The 24,980-nt window shown below is 39.7% G+C and overlaps 1 protein-coding gene across 1 annotated transcript in view; it reads right to left on the bottom strand.

Moving 5' to 3' along the window:
• homer1b (homer scaffold protein 1b) overlaps positions 1-24,980 on the bottom strand; it is a 254,861-nt gene that overhangs the window by 67,260 nt on the left and 162,621 nt on the right. The window contains exon 3 of the mRNA XM_039758379.1: positions 8,741-8,872. Coding sequence (XP_039614313.1) covers positions 8,741-8,872 — 132 coding nt within the window. The remainder of the gene's footprint in view (positions 1-8,740; positions 8,873-24,980) is intronic.

Here is a 24,980-nt window from a genome sequence, read left to right as displayed (position 1 = left end):
GGAACGGATTAACTGAATTTCCATTATTTTCAATGGGGAAGTTTGTTCTAGATACGAGAAATTCGCTATACAAGCTCAGTGCTGGAACGAATTAAACTCGTATCTCGGGGTTCCACTGTATCTCTGTAGAATAAACAATACTTGATCTCTTTTCACACTTACTTTGCTTTACTCAATGACATATCAAAGGCAGGTATACCTGCACAGGACAATTTCTTTTCATGTATCATTTTTTAGGAGGCATACATCACTTTTTTAATGAGCTCTAAAGTACCAATAATTTTTTCCACTTATGCAGATAAAGCATTAATTTTAGCTGTAAAATATGCACAATGGAATGAAATGGAAAAATTATACCTAGCTGAAAGCACTGACATTGTCCTTCTCTAACTGTGCTGCAGTAGCGACACATGTGCACAAACACTATTATCTCTGTATAGCAAAACCTACAGAAGCAATTCCACTCAAAACCAAAAAATTATAATATTTCATATTTACATTTATTTACTCAGCAGACACTTTTATCCAAATTTACTTACAAAATGGGTCAACAGGCAAACATCAGTCTGGGGGATAAATTGGGAAAAAGTGCTACACCACAAGTGAGTAGCTCAGAATAAAATGCAAGCAAGATACATTGACAGATTCAGAATTTCGAATGGAGATGGGCAGGTTGTTCCACCAGTTAGGTAAAAGTAATGAATTCTTTTGGATTGAGTCTTTGCGTTATCATATTTAGGCTCACATCCTGACACACGGAGAGACGGGCACTCCAAAAATAATCATGTCATGTAAATTCAGTTTGAATTTTCAACCTCATGGAGCACAGCACTGGGAAGGTCTGAGCCTGGGCTACTTTTGGCCTGCTGTATTCTGCACTATATTTTGAGAGAGTTTCACAGTGTTGGAAAGTGGCACATATTTTGTGTTAGTCGAGCATGCAAAAAAGAGACATGTGAGAATTTGAACTGAACTGATTGTACTGTATTGTATTTTTTATCAAATCAAAACCTTCAATTTTGAAAGAGTCACATGCATGTGGTCACGACGTTCGCAGGATCAATTAACAGAGTGTTGATTGGTATGGCTAAATTCGCTATGTGTTTCCTGTAGCATGGAGTATGTATGCTGAAAACACTGAGAAAATAACATAACACACATTATGTGATATTGCTAAGCTGAAAGGAAATGGAAAGAAGCTCCACAAACCAATTACTGGTTTATTTTTAACTGCATGCCAAGTCGCTTTAGCTGAGCATATGGTAGACAGAAAGCAAATATTTGAGCACGGTATGTTTGAGTGAGCAAAAATGATTTGGAACTTTGTACCATTTCTTGCCGGTAGATGAATACACTGTGGGCCATACTCTTAGATCCATGATGTGGTGAAACAATTCTGTTTTTTAGATTTTAATGGCAATGGAGATTTGTGATTTGTAGCTATTTTAATTATACCTCTGGTCCTGTAGTAAGGAGGTCTTACAGCAATCTCGATGTATCAGATTCTCCCCCATGTTACTTAGTGACCCTCATGCTGCCAATGCCTTTTGCAGTCCATGTTGTACCTGTCAAAATACTTTCCCCATATACAGCTTTTAACTAGTAGGGGGTGCCACCAAGCCCCCAAACCTCAGACACCTACATACCCAACACAGTAGTGACTTCAAATAAAAGATTTTGTTTATTAAACACAGTACCTACACAAAAGTGCATGATCCACTTCCATAACCATAAATAATATTGCTCTTTCCCCTCCTTCCACTCCTTATGGTGAGTGCTGCCCTCTGCCTCCCGACTCTGACTCACCCATATGAGGTCGAGCAGATTCTATTATGCCTAACCTCAGAGTACCTCCGCTGCTAACATATTAAATTCAGGTAGCACTTCTGGGTCAGGTGGAACCTCCTTAAAATGAGGACTCCTCCTTTCTGCAGCACCACTGGGTGGCGCCCATAACATCCATGCAAATAAGAAAGGGCTCAGAGTCGATCCCTGATGTGATCCCACCTCCATGTTGAATAAATCCATCACTCCTTCCGTAGACCTCACTGCTGTCACACTTCCCTTGTACATATCCTGTACCACTCTTACATACTTCTCTGCTACTCCCAACTTCCTCATACAATACAACCAAGCTCCTCTCAAGGCACTCTGTCATATGGATTCTCCAGGTCCACAAAGACGCAATGCAACTCCTGGCCTTCTCTATACTTCTCCATCATATATGTGCTAATAATGATCAGCATGACATATTTGACTAACATTTATAGCATAGTATCGTTATTGCGCCTCCAGTGTCTTCATTGTGTCCAAAGTGCAAAAGCATTAAAGGATGGCCACCCGTGCAAGTCACAGATTTGGGGTTTGATCATCGAGTTTTCGTTTCTCAACAACTCTTTATGTAGTTTGACCTACCCAATCACAAGTGACTTTAAACCTTTTTTTTAACATGGTCTAATTGTATGGGTTGCATGTCAAATGCTGTTGTAACATGTTGTAACATGTATGGTATGCCTTGATGGGTTTGACTATCTATGATCTTAAGGGAATTACCCAACAGTATTTGGGAAACGTCCCGAGTAGGCTGATTGATAGAAAAACTAATAATAACAAGAAAGTGGATGGTAGAAAAGAGGAAGAAAGTCAGGAAATTAGCGAGGAGCTGGGAAATATATATGAAAAATCAAAGTGGCCTGAAGAAATGGGAGTTCATTAAAGGCAAGGAACATGGAAGAAGAGAACTTTTTATCTTTTCTTTTAAAAGAGGTTAACTCTTTGGATGCTTGCACAAAAGCATGTGTTGGACTCTCTGCTAGGCAAATAACTTTACTCTTTTGCTGGGGACTTACAAAGGAACACATCCAATTCATTGAAGTGGTTAGGTCAGGTCAGGTCAGGTTGGGGAGCATGCACTGGTATAGAGCATGGCCACACCAACCACATGACAAAACAGCTTGGGATCCTGGTTGGCAACCCTCCAGGCAGACACACGGTCCAGTCCCACCCTCCGGAATTGACCACCTATCTGACACAGCCAGGTGTTACGTGAGCGTCCCCTTGGCCTAGTCTAGCCACTCAGGTCCCCAACAATGAGGACCCTGCAAGCCGGATCACCCTTGGGGAATCAGGCCACATGGCCGTAGTGCTGTAACTCACACTCCTTCACAATGCATGTAACTGCTCATTGGACAAAAAATTCAAACCAGTGGTACCCAAGGATTCTCCGAAGAGACACAGTAGCAAAGAAGTCCAGTCTTCGTCTCAGGTCACTGGATAGTCTCCATGTCTCACAACCATATAGCAAAACAGGAACCAGCAAGGACTCTAAAGACCCCCCATGCTCTCCCAATCCGTCTACTGACTTCATAGGAAGAGTCACCAGAGACATAAATGTTGCTGCTGAGTGTTTTCATAGTCTTGTTACTGCGATTCTGGTTTTTCATGTTTGGTCTACAATGTAACTGTTGCACTGAGTAAGCATTATTTTGTTGTTTTGCAAGACTATTGAATTTGTGTGTTTAAATACAATACTGTTTTTCATAGGATTATTGTGGAAAATGTGTTATCTATCTCTGGCGTAGTGTTCACAGTAATTTAGGGCTTAATATTCACCTGAGTTCCCAAACCTTTTGAAGTAAAACATACAGGTATATCAGCATTAATAGTCCTTTATGTGAACGAGTGATGCTTTCCAGGTTTGCCAAATGAGTCTGTGGTGTTACAAACTTCACTCCAATCCAGAGAGAGATAAGGAGGCTCTGAGGCTAAACCAAGTGCTAGGGTTGATCTAACTGAATGGTGCCGTAGGCATTAATTGTGAGAATAGAACAGATGAGCAGGAGATGCAAACGTCTGACTAAATGTACCGAGAGACAGAAAAGGTGTCACAGCCAGAATAATCAGAGAGACCGTCACAAAGGCAAAGTGGAGAACAACAGCACAAAGGGAGTTCATAAACCAAAACAAAAGTTAGCACTTGGCCTTCATTTCAGGTCACTGAATAGTGCCCATGTTTTGCACAAACTGAGGGATACTAAAACACAAATATGCTGCCATGTTTATATTGTTACTACCTGTCACGTAAGAAGCACGACAATTGCGGTCATGTGACTAGTCTCCAGTGTCACGTGAACAAAGAATGATATAAGTGAAAACAAAATGCAAAAATATTTTATAACAGTTATAAATTTCCATAAGCACACTCTCGATTCTCAAAAAAAAAAAAATGAAAATAATGCCAAAATGCATGTACAGTACAACCATGTGCCATTACGACATGTGCAAGGCATTCTATGCAAACTTGTGTGCGTGTGTGGATTTATTCTTATACTGTCTAATTAACAAATTTAAATGTATCCCACAGTGCACAGTATTTCATGAAGTTACCTCGGCCCTGTGTCACACTGCATTCATACCAGACACAAACACCGTTTCTAAATATCCTTGGCCTGGCTGCTTCGGTCTGCACTAGAATGCGATTGGTTTGTTCACATCTACATAAACAAACTGGACTACAGGGGAAATCTCTCCAGAGTTAGAAAAAAACGCTCCACAGAAAGTAGGGATCAAAACTCCCTTAGAAACAATTCACATAAACTGGCAAAAACATCTAAGGCTTGTCCTCCATGTACCAGTGACACAAAAGTTTAGAATTATTATTCTGTATTGTTTATCCCACCACTACTGTTCAACTTGTATAACACTTACTGACATCAACAATATTCCTTCCTTATAGTAAAAGTGAATGCTTCGTCAAATTTACATTCATTTTCAGTTAACAGCAGCCACTTGTTTGCATCAAGGAAAGGTCTTTGCTCAGGCGCTGCAATCAGAATATTCCTAGACAGGCTCACTTTGCAGTTTATTTTAGTTACTTTATTTAAATCGTGTTTGGTTCTCCTAACCCCTCTCTGGTCCCATATCGACCTCTCTGTTTTTAATCTCTGTTTGTAATGCTGGTGCCTTCTAATTACAGTGCTAAAGGTAAGCATGCAGGAGGATCAGGGTTGTCTTCAGGAAGTGCACAAATAAAGTCGGATCTTCATAGGTAGGTTGTGCTCAGGAAAGCACATACATAGATACCGTAGATAGATACTTTATTAATCCCAAGGGGAAATTTACATACTCCAGCAGCAGCATACTGATAAAAAACAATATTAAATTAAACAGTAATAAAAATGCAGGTATAATAGATAGTAACTTGTATAATGTTAACGTTTACCCCCCCGGGTGAAATTGAAGAGTTGCATAGTGTGATGGAGGAACGATCTCCTCAGTCTGTCAGTGGAGCGGGACAGTGACAGCAGTCTGTCGCTGAAGCTGCTCCTCTGTCTGCAGATGATACTGTTCAGTTTATGCAGTGGATTCTCCATGACTGACAGGAGCCTGATCAGCACCTGTCGCTCTGCCACAGATGTCAAACTGTCTAGCTCCATGCCTACAATAGAGCCTGCCTTCCTCACCAGTTTGTCCATGCGTGAGGCGTCCCTCTTCTTTATGCTGCCTCCCCAGCACACCAGCACGTAGAAGTGGCCGCTCACCACAACCATCTGATAGAACATCTGCAGCATCTTATTGCAGATGTTGAAGGACACCAGCCTCATAAGGAAGTATAGTCGGCTCTGTCCTCTCTTGCACAGAGCATCAGTATTGGCAGTCCAGTCCAATTTATCATCCAGCTGCACTCCCAGGTATTTATAGGTCTGCACCCTCTGCACACAGTCACCTCTGATGATCACAGGGTCCAGGGGGGGGCCGGGTCTCCTAAAATCCACCACCAGCTCCTTGGTTTTGCTGGTGTTCAACTGTAGGTGGTTTGAGTCTCACCATTTAACAAAGTCCTTGATTAGGTTCCTATACTCCTCCTCCTGCCCACTCCTGATGCAGCCCACCATAGCAGTGTCGTCAGTGAACTTTTGCACGTGGCAAGACTCCAAGTTGTATTGGAAGTCAGATGTATATAGGCTGAACAGGACCGGAGAAAGCACAGTCCCCTGTGGCGCTCCTGTGGTGCTGACCATAATGTCAGACCTGCAGTTCCTGAGACGCACATTCTGAGGTCTCTCTGTAAGATAGTCTACGATCCATGCCACCAGGTATGAATCTACTCCCATCTCTGTCAGCTTGTCCCTAAGAAGCAGAGGTTGAATGGTGTTGAATGGCTGTCTTCCTTTTGTATTCTTTGTTCTTTTTAGCAATAGGTCTAACATCAATTGGTTAACTTGATGTTTCCAATCTGTTTTTCTCTTAAGCCAGGGATATACTTAATGCTACACAATGCATGAGTTTGAGGACATGGCTGCTATGCACGAGGTGTACTGTCTATACTTGAGCGCATTCACTAAGTAAATCTGGAGGAGTCCTCCAGGACACAGTGCGAGAAATCATCATAGGGAGAAAACAATTTCCAGTTTTGCTGTGTTGTGAGTTGAGAGAAGAAATATGTTAAAAATGAAAATTATTTGCATTCTGATGCTGTTGCAAAGATGACAAAAAAAATATCAGAAGTGGTCTCCCCTAGACTTTCTCGCATATTCAGATATGGGGATGGATATTTGAGGAGTAAACCGCAAGACAATTATTATATTTTTATATTATGTACATTAAAGGACCATCAACAACAAATCAAATAAAATTAATAATATATTGAACAATTATTATAAAAGTAAACTTGAATAAATCGGACTCATGCAGCTGCATGAATAAAAAAGTACCACTTCCGGTTAGTGGAAATAGCCCAAAAGTTGATAGAAATCTACGTTTTGTACCTAATACTTGTATGCAAAATTTGGTTGACCTAAGTCAAAGCATACTCGAGTTATCGTGTTTACATACACACACACAGACATAATTACAAAAATGGTATTTTCAGCCTCAGGGAGGTCTAAATCATCAAAATTCATCAAAATCTCGAAATGGAATTTTTAGAGGATTCCAATACTTTCCCAATACTTCGTATATGAGAAAGTAAAAAGATGGCAACAGCAACACAGAATGTTGAGATAGTATGTGATACCTTTAAATGTATTGTGTTATTACAATGGGGAATATGCAACGCACCATGAAGACATTTGCATGTCAGCATTTAAATCTGATGATCTGCTTCACCACATCGAACTATTCATCAAACATTGAAGCATGCAAATTGATCCTGTTGGTGTTGCAAGCTTGTCATCGCATGTTGATAGTAAACAACTATGCTGACGCCACCCATATTTTTGCTGGAACTACAACCTGTGCACGTGTCACATTAATTTCTGAATTCATTCTCAGAGGACGCGACAAAAGAACACTGGGAACATATGGTAACCATGATGCATGCATGTACGCATTCTGAAAATGAAGTATAATCTGGCTTTTAGAGAGCTTTAATGGGAGTAGCTGCATGGAGACTTTAGGCCATTGCCTAAGCTATGCCAGTGGACGCGCCTTGTAAGTAAAGTCATCAAATTAGAGAAGTAGGCCTTTCAGTTACATTAGATATCGATTTGTCTGAAAGGTTCTTGTATACCAAGAAACAGCAGGAGTCATAGCTGTGGCCAAAAGGGAAAGACTGGGAACATGAGGAGTTTAGTAAGACCAAAGATTAGGAGTGTCCATTTTTTGCCACTAATTAGTTTCTTTTGCCTTGATTTTAATTGAGCTTCTATTTAAGACTAAGACCTCTTAATTATTTTTTTTTTCCTTAATTAGCACTCGAACACTAATAAGATACAAAACAAGCCAACATATGACTAGCTAACCAGTGTCCACAATATTTGAAAATAAGTAAGGTGAACGTCTCAGTAATGCTGAAGTCTACAAAATATTGATGGTGCTCTTAAAAAAAATCAAGAGTTTCAGAAATGTCTGCTGTGGCAGAACAAGAGCACCAACTGTGACGGTCTGGTTTGGCTATAGCTGCCATAACGTCCTTGAACCTGGGACTGCCAATAGTCATGACTGGGTCAAACCAGTGGCAAGGGAGTAAACAAGCATGATATTTACTTTGCAAAAGCAGCAGTAATATTTAATATAAAGTGCAGTCCAAAAATGTGCAGATTTATCCATTTAAAATTAAATCTACAACACAATATAATACAGAAAGTGAAGAGGTCTGAATGCTTTCTGTATTCACCATCTATCCCATAATGTCCTTACCTTGCCCAAAAAAGTCCCCTAATGCACCAAAAAATGACAAGAGGCTGAAACTAGTCCACCAAAGGTATTAACTGCAGCTGGGGAAAAAAAAGTATCCTCATATAGATCCTTGTCATGTGAACGCTCAAACGGTGCTCCACTAGTCTTGGGCAAATCCCAGCATGCTAGCCTTAAATAATATCAACATTTCTTAGCCATTTTTGTTTTGCCAATAAAAATATTTTAAAAGTGATAATAAGGTCACAATATGATCATGATTTTTCATTTTTCAGTTTTTAATGACAGTAAGTTAATTCTACTTTTCTTACTTTTTCACATAATGTGACAAAACTTTAAAAGGCAAGCTTATGTAACGTGTGTGCATGCCAGCAGTGCATCAAGATGTAGAAGCTCTTTTGCATGAACACTGCTCAGCAGCTGCACAAGTACATATCTCAGTTCTCACCACTTAAAAACTGTAATATTCCAGGCATCCGGACCAGGCCATAAATATTAAAGCCTCCTACAGACATCACAAATTGATGTATGCCATAGTTCCAAATTTGCTTATAGGAGTATGTGCTTTTCATACTGCAATAAAGAATATTATTAAAACACCCACCTTCACTAGATGGTGTTCTGATGAGAATCCGAGGCCATAAACCGTGTTAGCTCGACTGTCCGCCCACTGTCCAAACTTCTGTGACGTCTTTGTGAAAGTCATGTTTGGGGTGATGGTGCTGTTTATTATTGCCTGCAAAGTACAGAGGGGAACAAAAAATAGTAATTAACTTGGTGAAAGCTTAGCCCTCAACGTACATCAAATGAGACAATTTACTGGCAACACAAATATTATATTATATTATTATTATGCTTTTAAATTTTGCAATCTGTTTTCCACATTTGATCACTTTGGCCAGATGACCAGCTCTAGGAAGAGTCATGTTTGTTCCAAACGTCTTCTCTTTAAAAAATTATGGAAACCAATGGACTTTTGGAAAACTTCAATGCAGCAGGAATTTTTTGTAGCCTTCCCCAGATCTGTGTCTCGACACAATCCTTTCGCTAAATTCTGCAGGCAATTACTTTGACCTCATGGATTGGTTTTGTTCTGATACACATTATCAACTGAGGGACATTCTATAGACAGGTGTGTGCCTATCCAAAATCATGTCCAAGCAACTGACTTCAAACAAGGTGTAGAAACATCTCAATGATGATCAATAGAATGGGATATGTCATAGTAAAGAGTAAGAATATGTGTGTCAATGTGACATTTTGGCTTTTTATTTCTAATACATTTGCAAAAATTCTTAAACACCTGTTTTCTCTTTGTCATTCTAGGGTGTCCAGTGTTGTCTGATGAGGACAAAAATATGGAAGAAGATGATCCGCTGTGGCAACAGCCGAAAAAGGAAGAATAAGAAGTAAGAATTTTGCTGCACACTATGCATGTGGTGATGCTGACCATATATTATAAACCTACAGCAAACCTAAAAAAGACCACAAAGACCAATAGGCGGCAGCGGTACTCTACTGCAATGGTTCAGATCCTTGCAGAGACTCTTGGTAAATGTTGTATTGGTGTTTTGGTTGGCTGAGGTAACACTGGAAGTATTCTTGGAAACCAACTAACCTTATGAAGAACTCCACCTCGGTGGAGTCCCGAGACAAGCAGAGGTAAGGGATCGACTAGCAATGGGAAAGAGGAAGAGGTAGAAAGGCGCTTTAGTTTTATACTCAAGCAGATAGGCTGAATAAGCATAGGTAGGCCCTGGGGCACAAACTTTGCTCTGTGTTATGTAATAAAATACCTTTCCTGCCTTGGTGTCACCCTGAGTTTATGAGTTTATGGGGGATGCTGTTACCTTTTCAACTGACACATTTTTGGTAAACGGCTAAGGCGTGGAAAAACTTGTGAAGCAGAACAGGAGTCAAGTGTATTCTTGAAAAGCTAACAGGCAAAGCTGCACTTTAGAATGTTTACAGCTTTTTATTCCCACAGGAACTAACCTTGAACTTGTGCAATAATTTTCCAGAGCTTTGAGAAACTGTAAAATCATAAGCCACTTTGCTAGCAGATAGATAGTAAGCCAGGTGTGTGCGCTTAGTTTGGACGAGAAGTGGGGAGAGAAAGCGGCTGCCTTTTTTGAATTTTTTTAAAGAGGCCTCAGTTCAGTTCAGTTAATAGTTCAGTTTTAGTTAGAATACTGTTGCCATGAAAGGGTTTATGTGGTCTGTAACAATCTTTATTAGGTGGTATGAGTCAAGGCGGGATTCAAGGTTTTTCCAGTAAAACATTGCTTAGAGCATCACACTGCTTCCACCTGCTTGCCTTCTTCCCATAGTGTACCCTGCTTACCATCTCTTCCCTAGGAAAACAACACAAACGCAGCCGTCCACATGATCTAAAAGAAAATGTGATTCATCAAACCAGACTACATTCTTCCATTGCTCTCACAGTCCAGTTCTGATGCTCATGTGCCCAGTGTAGATACTTCTGGCGGTGGACAGGGGTCAGCATGGGCACTCTGACCGGTCTGAAGCTGCGCAGCAACCTATACAGCAAGTTGTGATGCACTGAGTGATCTGACACATTTCTCTCAAGGCCACTATTTAGGTTTTCAGCAATTTGTGCTGCAGTAGCCCTTCTGGCAGGTGTTCTAATCTTATATCACAGCTCCAGCTTATTCAAAACTTGGCTGCAAGAGTACTTACATGGACCAGCAGCAGCGAGCACATCACACTCATCCTCCTTTGCCTTCACTGGCTCTCTGTGTCTTATAGAATTGAATATAAAATCCTACTAATAACCTACAAAGCCTTAAGTGACCTCGCGCCAAACTACATCAGTGACCTTCTCCATCACTATGTGCCTGCCCGCCCACTAAGGTCCTCTGATTCTGGCAATCTAGATGTACCCCACATTAATCTACACTCCATGGGTGACAGGGCCTTCAGCTGTATAGCGCCCAGACTCTGGAATGACCTACCAAAATTAATCAGATCAGCTGACTCCATGAATTCTTTTAAAAAACAACTCAAAACTCACCTGTTCAGGGAGGCTTTTAGCTCTACTTCACTTCATTCCCCTTCTCTCAGTTTACTTCTCTGTCAAGATGCTCATGTAACCTGTATGTGTGTGTGCTAGACCATCAGTTATGTTGTCTGTTAGGCTTTTTCTCTGAATTTACTTTTGAATTTACTTGCATCTTACTCTTCTTTATTTATTTATCTGTTTTAGTACAATGCCATATACTGTATACCCTGCCGCTCTTTCTTAAACTCTGTGAAGTGCCTTGAGCATGGGAAAGGTGCTATATAAATAAAATGCATTATTATTATTATTATTATTATTATTATTATTATTATTATTATTCTGTGGGATCAGACCAGATGGGCTAGCCTATGCTCCCCACACACATCATTGAGCCTGGGGCTGCCGTAACCATATTGCCAATTCACCAGTTGTCCTTCCCCATACTGTTTTCAGTAGGTACTAACCATTGCATACTGGGAACACCCCAAAAGACCTGTCGTTTTGGAGACGCTCTGACCCAGTCATCTAGCCATTGCAGTTTGGCCGTTGTCAAAGTTGTTCAGATCATTGTGCTTGGCCATTTTTCCTGCTTCTAACCCATCACCTTCATGAACTTCCAACTCACTTGCTACCTAATTTATCCCACCCCTTAACAGGTGCCTTTGTAATAAGATAATCAATGTTATTCACTTTATCTCTCAGTGGTTTTAATGTTGTGGCTAATCTGTATATAACATATAATCTAAGGAACTGGACCGCCTAGGAACTGTGATCTGGGGCAGAATGAAGACTGCATGAAGACTGCATGAACCCACCCAGGTTGTGTAATCATTTGCATTGCTAATTTTTGCCTCTGTTGATTGTTATGCGAGTAACCCCTTGTGATTTTTGGGGGTTAGTTCAAAGGACCCCTGCAAATTTGAAAATCTGCAAATAAGTTTTGGGCCCATGATTACTGTATATTCTAAGTTTACTGGACTAAATTGAGAGAAACACGAAACAACACTGCACAATCAAATCATGTGTAAAACTGGCTGCTGAGACAAAAAGCATTGTTCATTCAGTTCTTTAACAAACTGTAACTTATTATAAAACTGAAATTTTAATAAATATGTATGTATAGGGTGGTCCAGATCTAATTATGCAATTTTCATTATGCTACAACTTATTAAGTTTATTACATAAAAAAATCACCTGAAAAATTCCCGACCATCGAGAAGTGTGAAAACTGACAACATGAAGAATCGTCTTTGCGCCAAACTGGAATCGTCCCCGCATAAATCAAAATAATCCAGACGATCTGGATCTGCATAATTAGATCTGGACCACCCTGTACATTTATAGTAATAAATCCATCCATCCATTATCCAACCCGCTATATCCTAACTACGGGGTCACGTGGGTCTGCTGAAGCCAATCCCAGCCAACACAGGGCACAAGGCAAGAAACAAACCCAGGGCACCACAGGGCACGCACACACACACCAAGAATAGGGACAATTTAGAATCATCAATGCACCTAACCTGCATGTCTTTGGACTGTGGGAGGAAACCCACGCAAGACATGGGGAGAACATGCAAACTCCACACAGGGAGGACCCGGGAAGCAAACCTGGGTCTCCTAACTGCAAGGCATATAGTAATAAGTGACAAAAATAATTAATATTACAGATACAAAAGAAAACCAACAAAACATTAAACCAAAAATGATAAAGAAGACACAATCCAGTTTCACAAATGTACATGATGATAGTGTAGGTATAAAACAATAATAATACATTTTATAATGAAATCCCCTGTTTCGCGGCCTGCTGAAAGTTATGCAGTTTTCTCCTACCAAGATTATGTTGTCTGTGAAGATCTGTAGAATTTGTGAGTGTTCCCAGATAAAGACATTTTCCAACCCAGATTAGTTCACGTATACAAGCAGGCAAAGGACAAAAACATAAATTCAGAGAAAACTGTAACTTGATAGGTGTAAATGTAATCCGATTACGCAATGAAGCGTTAAAACAAAAAAGATACCACTGATTGCAATCCTGCCTAATTCCTTGTTATGGCTCACTTTTAAAACTAGCGTCCTCATCTTTCACATAGGATCTGGAAGCTGCCCAATGATGCAGGGGTTGCTGGGATTTGTAGTCCATTAAAGTAGCAGGGCTACAGCATTGTCTGCCGTTTTCTGCGTTAGGGTCCAAAACTTGCAAAATAATTTCCATTTAATTACCAATGACAAACACACGAATAGGAGGATCCAGGAATCATAAAGCTCCAAATTGCAAGGGAAAACCTGTAAATATAATTTTAAGTAACAGCTAAAGCTCACTGTCTCTGAACAATTTTTAATTTCTGGCATTGCATAGTGCTAGAATGATAATTCCAGGTCTAGCTGTGGTCCCTTAAGGTTACAAATTATACTTTGTGAAATCCTCTATTGGTGCTAAAATGGCCTGAAGTAAAGAAGTCAAAATAAAAGACAATCCCAGTCAGTGGGCAGTCGGCCATTAGAGGTCCCTGGGGATGAATACACTGGGTGCAAGAAAGACAGTGAGACAGGTAAGAGGTTACAGATAACAGGTACATAGCTAGTTTCGACATTTCTTCCAATACCTCATTAAGAAATGAGCCTAAGAGGTTATATTGGTACCTTTTGTGTTACATGCACAGATGATCGGATAAGATAATAAAATAAAACAAGGGGTCTACGCTAAAGTGCCTCCATCTTGTCACAAAATATAAACATGATATGGTTAAGTCATTCTGTTTTTAGTCATGATTTGAGCCCTTTCATTGTGATGTCTCTGTGTGTGTGTGTGTCTGTTGAGACAGTGGACATTATAACTAAAAATAATCAATTCATAGAAAGTAACTCACTGCCACAATTAATTAGCACTGGAAAATGCTAGAAGCCTATTGATTTTGAGGAAAGAGCACTGCAGCAGTTTTTAATCTGCATATGCGATTTGAATTTTTTGTGAATATCACTACATAACTGTAAGATCATTTCAGTCTACACAATTCAATGTTGGGTCTTTATTATTTTACTGCCAAAACCAGTTCTATGCAGTAAACATCACAGGCTAAACACTTCAGTTTTTAACTTTTGCCAGTAAGAAATGCACCATCCACCTCCACATAATAAAATCCTGTAATTCATCCTTCAATCAAGTCTACTGAAAAATGCCTTGAGTTAAAAATGTCACAAAAAGTTTAGGTCAATAATTTCTCACATGCAATAGCTTAGCAGATGGTCGCAGATTTCTTGGGATAAATGTAACCTAATGTGGCATATTTGCACATTGTATTACGAGATGAAGGCAGAATAAAAATTAATTGAAATAAATATATTAATTAATGATTGCTAGAGGATAAATGTAAGCATTTGTAAGGCACATTTCTCAACAAGTTAGAAAATGTATGCATGGCATAACATTCACTTATGATTGGGTACTTAGTTAAGTAATTAATGTGAAAAGCTGAAGCATTTTACATTTTTTAGTTACTTCAAAAAATCACATTTTTGACTATGAAATATTTTTTGTAACAATGAGTCCTATTCAAAGATAACAATGATAATACCATGTGGTCAAATGTGTTAGTAAAGTACATTAAGTGGATGCTTTGAAGCAGTAGTCTACAATATCATGCTGTTAAAAACGTAGCCCAAATAGCCCTGTGGTGGCTCAGTAGCTTTCACTGACAGCAGAGTCCACTAACAAAGGTGTCAATTGATGTGTTATTGTTAATGGTTGATTGTGGAGGGCCTTTGATTACCTGTAGTTCAAATTTCTTAAACATAACATTTTTGAGTGGAGCAACTGAGAAGTTAGATTTTGCTAATTTTTGATAAATATGGCTGCCTCAGACCACAATGGAGTTTTGCTGATAAATGATATTGTCAGAAAAATGTTGAATCATTAGTATGCACAGATAATGCAGCTGTCAAGCTGTTTTTAGAGCATTGTACGGTAAACATGGAGTATGTATTTGTTCACATAGCCTTCACCTTCTTCTTTAGGCTGCTTTCATTTAGGGGTCGCCACAGCGGATCATATGTCTCCATCTATCCCAGTCTTTTATACCATTTTCTGCCTTCATGTCCTCCCTTATTACATCCATAAACTTCCTCTTTGGCCTTCCTCTTTTCCTCTTGCCTAGCGGTTTACATCCTCAACAATCTTTTCCTGATTTACTCATCATGTCTCCTCTGCACATGCCCAAACCATCTCAAATTAGACTATCTCACTTGGTCACCAAACTGTCGTTATCCCTCTAATATACTCATTCCTAATCCTGTCTAGCCTCGTTACTAAGTGAAAATTGCAGCTCTGCCACTTCCAACTCAGCCACCTGTCTTTTCATCAGGGCCACCATCTCCAAACTCTATAATATAGCTGGTCTCACTACAATTTTATAGACCTTCCCTTTCACTCTTGCAGACACTCTTTAATCACAAATCATTCCTGACACTCTTCACCCAGTCCACCCTGCCTCCACTCTCTGCTTCACCTCTCTGTTGTTTTGGACTTTTGAACCCAAGTTTTTAAATTCATCTACCTTCACCACCTCTGCACCTTGCTGTCACACCCTTCCAAGAATCTTCCTTCTCATTTGTGCACATGTACTCCATCTTAATCCTGCTGACTCTCGTTCCCCTTCTCTCCAGTGAGTATCTACACCTCTCCAGACTGATGTCTACTCTCACTACCAATCACAATGTTATCTGTGAACATCATAGTCCATGGAGACTCCTGTCTGACAACACCTGTCAACCTGTCCATCACCAATGCAAACAGGAAAGGGCTCAGAGATGATCCTTGATGTAATCTCACTCTCACCTTGAACCATTCCAACCGCACACCTCACAGCAGTCACACTGTCCTCATACACACCCTGCATCACTCTCACATACTTTTCTGCTACTCCTGACTTCCTCATACAGTACCATAACTCCTCTCTTGGCACCCTGTCATATGTTTTCACTAAGTATACAAACTCGCGATGCAATTCCTTCCTGTTTTCTCTGTACTTCTCCATTAACACTCTTAAAGCAAACATTGTATTGTAATACTCTTTTTTGGCATAAAATCATCACCACCTCTCCTCTCAGCCTAGCATCCATTACTCTTTCCCATATCTTCATGGTTTGGCTGATCAACTTGATATCCCTGTTGTTACTGCAGCTCTGCACATCTCCCTTATTCTTGAAAATTGGTACTAATATACTTCTTCTCCACTCCTCAAGCATCTTTTCCTTTTCAAGATTCTGGTTAGAAATTCTACTGCCATCTCACCTAAACATCTCCATTATATTACATTACATAATTCACTCCCTCATACATTCATCTCTATTTTACTTTTGTGGTTAACTTGACTCAAGAAGCAGGAGAAGTAACCCAGTGAACAAGCTGCCTGTATGTGCGGCTCGTCTGGCATTTGACTAAATTGTAGTGGGGAATCAGATTTGGCATCAGAAGCTGAGGTGCTTCATGCAGATAGACAGACAGATGGGTGTGGACATCGCAGTTGGTGCTTCTCATTTTGTACAGTATACGAACACACTTAAAAAGAAGCTGTTTATACATGGATGAACTGAAAAGACAGATTTGCATTGAAAAAACAGTCAAGAAGAAGAACTGTTTAGACATAGCCTCCCTTACACTGAAACAAGAGGACTCCACAGCAAAAGCAAACAATAACCAGGTGTATTTCTTCTGTACTTGGCTCAACAATCGCAATTCAGGAGTTCCACTGAATTGCCAATTAGATTGCACGTTTAAGTCACTTGGTTTACTTGACAGTTGTCACATTCTTGCAGCTGTACAGCTAGAGAATGGTTACTGCGGACCAGAGGCATTGTGGGCATATCTAGGGGTGGGATAACTATCAGTCAAATTTGGCTTCAATTGTACTTTACTCTGCAGGTTTGTCCCAGCTTAACTCTGTTGCTTATTTTCTCAAGGTTTGGCTTCATTTCCCTGTGCACAATGATCAGACTGAGGATAATTTTTCAATCAAACACAAAAGTGTTGGCAACTGAGCTCCCTTTCACATTTATGCCACCTAACCAGTTTTCATGTTTCATAAATATGCCAAGATATTACCCTATGACCTGCACACCATAATCTTTATAAAAAGAAATGTTGCATTTGAATGCCTCTTTGAATTTTGTGCTTGCAAATTTATTCATCCAACGATTCTTATTTATGGACGTTTCCTTCATTTCCTCAAACCTTTTACAATGATCTTTTTATGCAGAACTCCAAACAATACTGTATGTCTGCTGAAGACCAGGCACTGCTTATCACCTGCCTAAAACCATCCTGACAGTGAAGTATGGTAGTGGCAACATCACGCTATGGAGGTGCTTCTCAGGAGCAGGGACAGGTAGACTAGTCAGAATTGAGGGGAGGATGAATACAGCCAAAAAAAAGAGGTCTTTGAAGATAACCTACTCCAAAGTACACACAGCCTAAGACTGGGGTGACTGTTTACCTTTTAGCATGACAATGACCTGAAGCACACAGCCAAAACAATGCTGGAGTGGCTTCAGGACAAGTCTGTAACTGTCCTTGAGTGGCCCAGCCAAACCCCAGACTTAAACTGCGCAGAACATCTGTGGAAAGACTGGTAGGCAGAAGTTTACAGAGACTTCCATTCTAATGTAACGGAGCTTGAGAGGATCTGCCATGAAGAATGGGATAAACTGCTCAGCTCGAGGTACACAAAGCTTATAGAGACTTACCCAAGACTCAAAGCTCTTCTGTTGACAATGGGGCTTCTAGAAAGTGCTGTATTAAGGGTTTGAACACTTATATGAGTGAGAAATTTCAGGCTTTGTTTTTAAACAAATTTGTAAACCTTTCTGAAAACATGTTTTTACTATGTCATTATGGGTAATCAAGTGTGGATTGATGGGCAAAAATGACAAATTTCTCCATTTTAAATTATATCTACAACACTATAAAGTGTACAGAAATTGAAGGGGCCTCAATGGTTTCTGAGTTCACTGTAAAAGAAATTTTTACTCGTCTTCATTTAAGGATTGCAAAAAAAAATAACGGTTTATATGCATTAAATATGTACACAAATTGCCAATGGGCCGTCTAGGTGGTTTTTGAAAGTCTGAAAAGAGAATTCGGCTATGCTGTGATGTGCAGGGATTTATTCTCTTTGCTATTTCATCTCACTTTTGTTTTTGCTATTTTCGTGGAAAGGCTGCCATTTGCCTTACTAAACGACAACTCTTTAATCATCTGAAAGAAGAAATACTTGTAGCTCATTTTAGAAAAGTGAGGTTTTGTTTTACAGAGTGTGCTCATCATTTATTTTTTTGTTTGTCTTGAAACAATAGGTTTTGTTCTTATTTATTATTGATTTGTCTTAATTGGTTAATAAAATTTGCCATATTTACTTTTCACAAATGTATTTAATTTCACCAAAAGTATTGTAAATGGTGGCACAGTGATAGCATAGCGCTGGTCCCTCGCAGTAAGGAGACCAACGTTCACATCTCAGGTCTTCCCTGCAAGGAGTTTGCATGTTCTCCCTGAGTCAGCATGGGTTTCCTCGTAACATTCTTTTGGCATGCTGGTTAGGTGGACTGGTGACACTAAACTGGCCCCCATGGGTGTGTGGTGTGTACGTGGGAGTAAATGTGTTCACCTATGATGGACTGGTGCCTTGCTCAGAGGGGTTGTTCCTGCTTTGCGCCCCTACACTTGCTGGGATAGGCTCCAGCCCGCTGTGAGCCTACTCAGGAGTAGGCAGGCTTATAAAATAAAACGGTATGGTGAATCGATTAATTTAAAATCAACTTATAATGCATTTTTGTAGGCGACTTCAGGGACCGGGTTAAACTACCACCTGTGTCTTATGGACACAAAGCATATATTCAGGGCCTGCCACCCCTAACCAGCATTTGCTTACCTCTTTCTTGGTGACTTAGCACTGTGCCAGTCTGATGGTGCCTTCTTGCCAACGAGGCAACCTTCAGAGTTCCTAAACAGAAGTTTGTTAACCCTCACAAGTCACTCTATGTTTATATTGAAATTTCATGACAGCTGAGCTGCACTGTTTATTTAACTGATTTGCAATTTCTTTTGTGTATTGTACAGCTTCCTAAAACATATGGAATTTTGCTTGATTTTTTTGGGATAGTTACTAAACTTCAGGAAAGACAGAATACTTCCCATGAGCACCGTTGTGATTAATGACAATGGGGAGATAATAAAGGTGAAAAAACCTTAAAAAATGGGGACACAAACAAGACAACAGGATTCCAATAACTCAAGAACAGCCTCCAATGAGCCAGGCAATAAAGAGGAAGGAGAAAAAAAAGTTAAGGATAATAAATGGTGAGGTACACAGGCTCCAAAGGCCAAAAGAAAATGGAATCATAATATTCCCCAGCCTGCCTCTGCCCTGATGTCGCTCTAAAATTGGAAAATTATCATATGAACTTCTCCTGAAAATCAGTTTAAAAAAAGTTAGGGCCGTCTGTCAAGGTAAGGCATGGCCCATAGAGAGTGAATGTGCTGCATCTAGACAAAGTAAAAAATGAAATACTGGAGAGACTGAGAAAAACTTGGGTGTTTACTTAGAGTCACAAAGGCCAACAATGACCCTGTAAACATATAATATAAACAATCCATAATAATCATTCGACAAATGTGGGCAAAAAATCACATTTAAATCAAGAAGTACTCACACCTCTCTATATTATTGGCTCAACACACTGGTCTTTTCCTTACACTATCTTGTGTGAAAAGCTGTTTAAAAAGCCTGTGGATTCTGAAGGACAAAAAAGTGTTTGAGAGCAACACGGCACAGCAAGACTTACTTAAGTCACAGTCTCACAGTATCCAATTTTCTTTTATATTGTATGTTTTGTAAGGGGGCTTCGGGTTTTTGAACCTTGACACAATTGGCATCCCTCCTGGTAGGCTATTTGACATGATTAGTAGTGATGGGTGGCGAAATTAGCCAAAGCGTTTTCACAGTGAATTTGTTGACTTTGCTGGTGACCATCCATCCATTCATCCATCCATTATCCAACCTTGACCTTGTTTGCCAAATTTTTTCCAGAAAAAAAATTCCCAGGGCCCCATGATGCTTTACAAGGCAAGGGTAACATCACAGTGTTGTGTCAGGCAAATTTGAACAGAACAGCCCCACAAGTACCACTGATCCTTTGCTTTGCTCTTTCTTATAACGCGTGATACAGTTGTACACAAAGTGTGCCAAGACACTGATACAGCAGCAGGGCTGTCAGAAAGTGCACCGCCAGCATCGGTTTTACATGGGGAAAGGAGAACACACAAGATTGTACATTGCAGACATACTGTAGCACTCCATGACTGAACGCAGCTCACTAGCAATGTTTTCGCAGACATGGCAGACATGACAATGTATGCAAATACAAGAATACGCAGTCAGCAGTATTTGCGTGTGTATGCATTTGTTTTCTGGTGTATTTACTTAAGTAAAAAGCTTCTGTAAAAAAAAAAAGCAAATTTTGCCAAGGGAAACAAATAAAGTTCTATCTCTCTGCAGTCAAACATTGTATGTTAGGTTAGGTTCGGTTAGGTAGACTTTATTATTTCAGAGGGAAATTTGTTTGAAGCAGGAAAGAACAAAAAACAGAAGACATGATTACACAGATCCAACAGATAAACAAAGACACGATATTTGACAACCGAAATTATTACATAAACACACACTCAACCTTAGCACAAGAAGAATAATTACTTTCAACAGTACACAAAGCAATAATGCAGAATTTAACATTTAGCAGCATCCCTACAAGTAACAGAATTTAAAAATGCTTATAGCTCTAGGAATAAAAATGTGCTTAAGCCTGTTGTTCTTCATGTTTGTAAATCTAAACCTGCAACTTGATGGCAACAGCTGGAATTTAAAGAAAAGAGGATGGCTGCCCTCTGACAGAATTCAGTTGGCTTTCGTTCTAATCTGTGTGCAAAACGTTTCAGTGATAAAGGCCTGCTGTGAGCCAATACTTTTACTGCTGATTTTTATAATGTTGGTAAGATGGTTTATATTCTTATTGCTGAGGTTGCAAACCAACAGATAAAAGCAAATGTAACAATGGATTCAATAAACGACTTATAAAAAGTGTCATTATGGTGGTGTCCACTTTAAAATGGTTTAGTTTCCTAAGAAAGAAAAGTCGTAATGTTGTCGCCCCTTTTTGGAAATTTGTGCTATGTTAAAATCAAAGTTTAGTTTGTTATCAATGATTCTTCCCAGATATTTGTACTGCTCTAGCATCTCCACTGTCTCCTTTTTAACTAAAGTTGGGACAGTGGATGGTGGGGAGCACCTGAAATGTACAATCGTATCTTTTGTCTTCGAAATATTCAAAAGTAAACAGCAGGGATCACACCATCGTACAAACCCAGCAACAGTAGGTCCATGGCTGTCTTCCTTATCTTATAAGTCTCCCAATGACACAGTTGTCTGTTCAGGATGTGTCTATTTTTGTGTAAACCGCTGCACTCATATGTATGTAAGATAAACAAAAGAGGAGAGAGGCGGCCACCTTGCGGAGTACCCACAGATGCACTTAGGCTATCAGAGAAACAGCCATTAACACTCACTCTTTGTGGTCTGTTTGTTAGAATAAAGTACAGAATCCACACCACCAAGTTAGGGTGCAAAAAGAATTGATCCATCAGTTTCTCAACTAAAATGTGGAGCTGGATTGTGTTATAAGCTGACGAAAAGTCCATAAACAGCAATCTTGCATGGTTTTGATCCTTCCAAGTGCTCATACAGTAAATTCAAAAGTGTTGCTGTGGCGTCCTCCACACCCCTCTTTGCTCTGTATGCAGGTTGGTGAGGGTCCAGATGAGCCTCAGTTTTGTTAAGTAGTTGTCTCTTAATTAACTTCTCAAAGGATTTAATGCCAATGGTCTAAAGTCACTTAATGCTTTGGGGTGTGCAGTTCTTGCCAATGGAAAAATAATTGCCTGTTTCTATAGGCTGGGCACTTGCTGTAAATCCAAGGACATTTCAAATATGGAGTGGAATGTTGGAGAGAGCTCTTCTGCATGATTCAATACCTGAGATTGTATATGTATTTCAATATATGTGCCAGCAATTAAATATAGCTGTATTCTCCTAAAAGGCAACTCATTTACTGTCAAGTACCATGTTTCATCAGTCATTCCATTTTCACAAAGAAAGCTCACAATGCGACTCTTCAATTCCACCCGGGGGGGTAAACGTTAACATTATACAAAGTTATTGTCTGTTTTACCTGTATTTTTATCACTCTTTAATTTATATTTGGATTAATAAAGTATATCTCTAAAGTATCTATCTATCTATCTATCTATCTATCTATCTATCTATCTATCTATCTATCTATCTATCATACTAACATATAGTGCCTTTCCTATCTATCTATCTATCTATCTATCTATCTATCTATCTATCTATCTATCTATCTATCTATCTATCTATCTATCTATCTATCTATCTATCTATCTATTCTAGACATTACATTCATTGTTAGGTCTGACGTGTCTGTGAAAATTTTGTGAGTGAGCCACTGTCCAATGCTTCACTCGCAGTTTGATTATTTTGCCCACTATGTGCCAGTTCACATGCCCAAGTAAGATTCATGCTGGTCATGTACTGCCTATGCCATAGTGTGTGAAAAGAACTGAAATGCTATTTCAAGAGAGTTAATAGCTGTTTTTTGCCTAATTGAAAATTAGTGTCAACAGTTTTCAGATGTGTTTTTTTCTTCATCATCTGCAGTGAAGGGTGGCACGTTGATGCAATGGTAGTTCTGCTGCCTCGCAGTAAGGAGACCGGGATTTGTGTCCTTCCTGCATGGAGTCTGAATGTTCTCCCCATATCTACGTGGGTTTCCTCCCACTGTCCAAAGGCATGCAGGTTAAGTGGATTGGTGATACCAAACTGGCCCAAGTGTGTGGTTGGATGGATCGCTCTGCCTTTTGCCCTATGCTAGCTGGGATAGGCTCCAGTAACCCCCGTGACCCTGTTGGACTGTTAGGATTAAGCACATTAGAAAATGAGCTGCAGTGAAAGAATGTGAGTGATTGTAAGTGTGATACTTTTCTGTTGCTTATTTTAAGTTTGATGATGAAAACAAACAGAAATTTACTCTGGGAAACAACAATAAGTAATGTTAATAACAGCAGCAGGAAAGGATCTGTGGAGGCAAAAAGGATATGTAAATGGAGTCAGGTAAGTGTTGAAGGAGACAGACAGAGATTCACACCTGAGTACCAAAGTTCAATAGTGTTGCTTGTGGTGCTAACAAGGGGGTCTTTACTGTCAGCCCCAATTGCTGTTAAAACAACATGTGCATTTGAAATGCAGCAATTTAGGAAAAGTCAAAGCAGGACAGAAGTGTGACATGCACACTGATCTAATGAAACAATTAAAGATTTAAAAATACAACGGCAATTGGCATCAGCAGTGGTGCTTCTAGTGTTAGATTTTTTTTAATCTTTCTACTTCTTACAGGTGCCCCTTTGAGTGAACCACCGCAGTGCACAGTTTGAGAACGGCTGCTGGAGAGAGCAGACCCCCAGCAAAGGGTAGAGGCTACACAAGGCAAACATCTCAAATGGGTTAAACTGGATGCATCACACAATCAATCACTTACAAAGGTTTTTATTACTGTGAGATGTCGGCCACGTGCATGATCACAGTAGATCCAGCATTTCTCTGACTGTGTCAAAGTGTGTTTTCTCTGCAAGTGAGCCAGCTCGAGAAAGTGACAACGCAGCCAATACGTGACATAAAAAACTTATCTCAGGGAGTCACTGTGGCACAGTGATCAGCATTGCCTCACAGCTCAGGTGGCCACAATAATCAATCCAGCATAGTCAGTAGATACTTCCCTAGCCTGCAGGGACACTTAAAAGACTAATGCACCATTATATTCCACTCAGAACTCTTTGATCGTTGACTTCAATGCATTTCACAAGGTTTGCTGCCATATTTCACTGGCAATAAACTTGAGGCAAAGCAAATTCAAAGGGATTCACTCATCACTAATGATTAGGATTACATAGCGAGTCAGTAGTAGAAACTGAACTGTTGGTTTTGGTTAGCTACTAGGTCACATTCGAGAGTAGCAAACATTGTAGATATATTCATATCATGAAGGAAATAAGAAAAGCTTAAAACATTAGAACAATCTAGACAAGAACAAGCTATTCAGCCTAAAAAAGCCTGCCAATCCTATCCAGTCAATTCTTCCAAAATAACATCAAGTCGAGTTTTGAGGGTACTACAGTCCTACTGTCTACCACACTACTTGGTAGATTATTCCATATGTCTGTGGTTAACTGTGTAAATCTGTGCCACCTCCACCCAATCAAAGCATCGTGATGTCCCAACATTGATGGACTAAAGGCCAGAAGTCCACATGACCATCATCATCAAGTTCAACTGAAGCCTGAGAACCATGAGGACTGATTGAGATCATTTATGTTAGGTAGAATGCCTAAGAGGGGGCTGGGTGGTCGCATGGCCTTGGAACCCCTGCAGATTTAATTTTTTTCTCCAGCCGTCTGGAGTTTTTTATTTGTTTTTTCTGTCCTTCCTGGTCATCGGACCTTATTTTTATTCTATGTTAATTAGTATTGCCTAATTTTATTTTTTATACTATTTGTCTTTTTCTCTTTCTTCATCCTGTAATCACTTTGAGCTATATCATTTGTATGAAAATGTGATATATAAATAAATATTGTATTCTATTGTGTAAACAAAAACTTCCTAATGTTTGTGTGATATTTACCCATAACAAGTCTCCAACT

Source organism: Polypterus senegalus, chromosome 7, assembly GCF_016835505.1.
Source record: "Polypterus senegalus isolate Bchr_013 chromosome 7, ASM1683550v1, whole genome shotgun sequence".
NCBI lineage: Eukaryota > Metazoa > Chordata > Cladistia > Polypteriformes > Polypteridae > Polypterus > Polypterus senegalus.
This window is presented reverse-complemented; position numbering and strand designations above follow the sequence as displayed.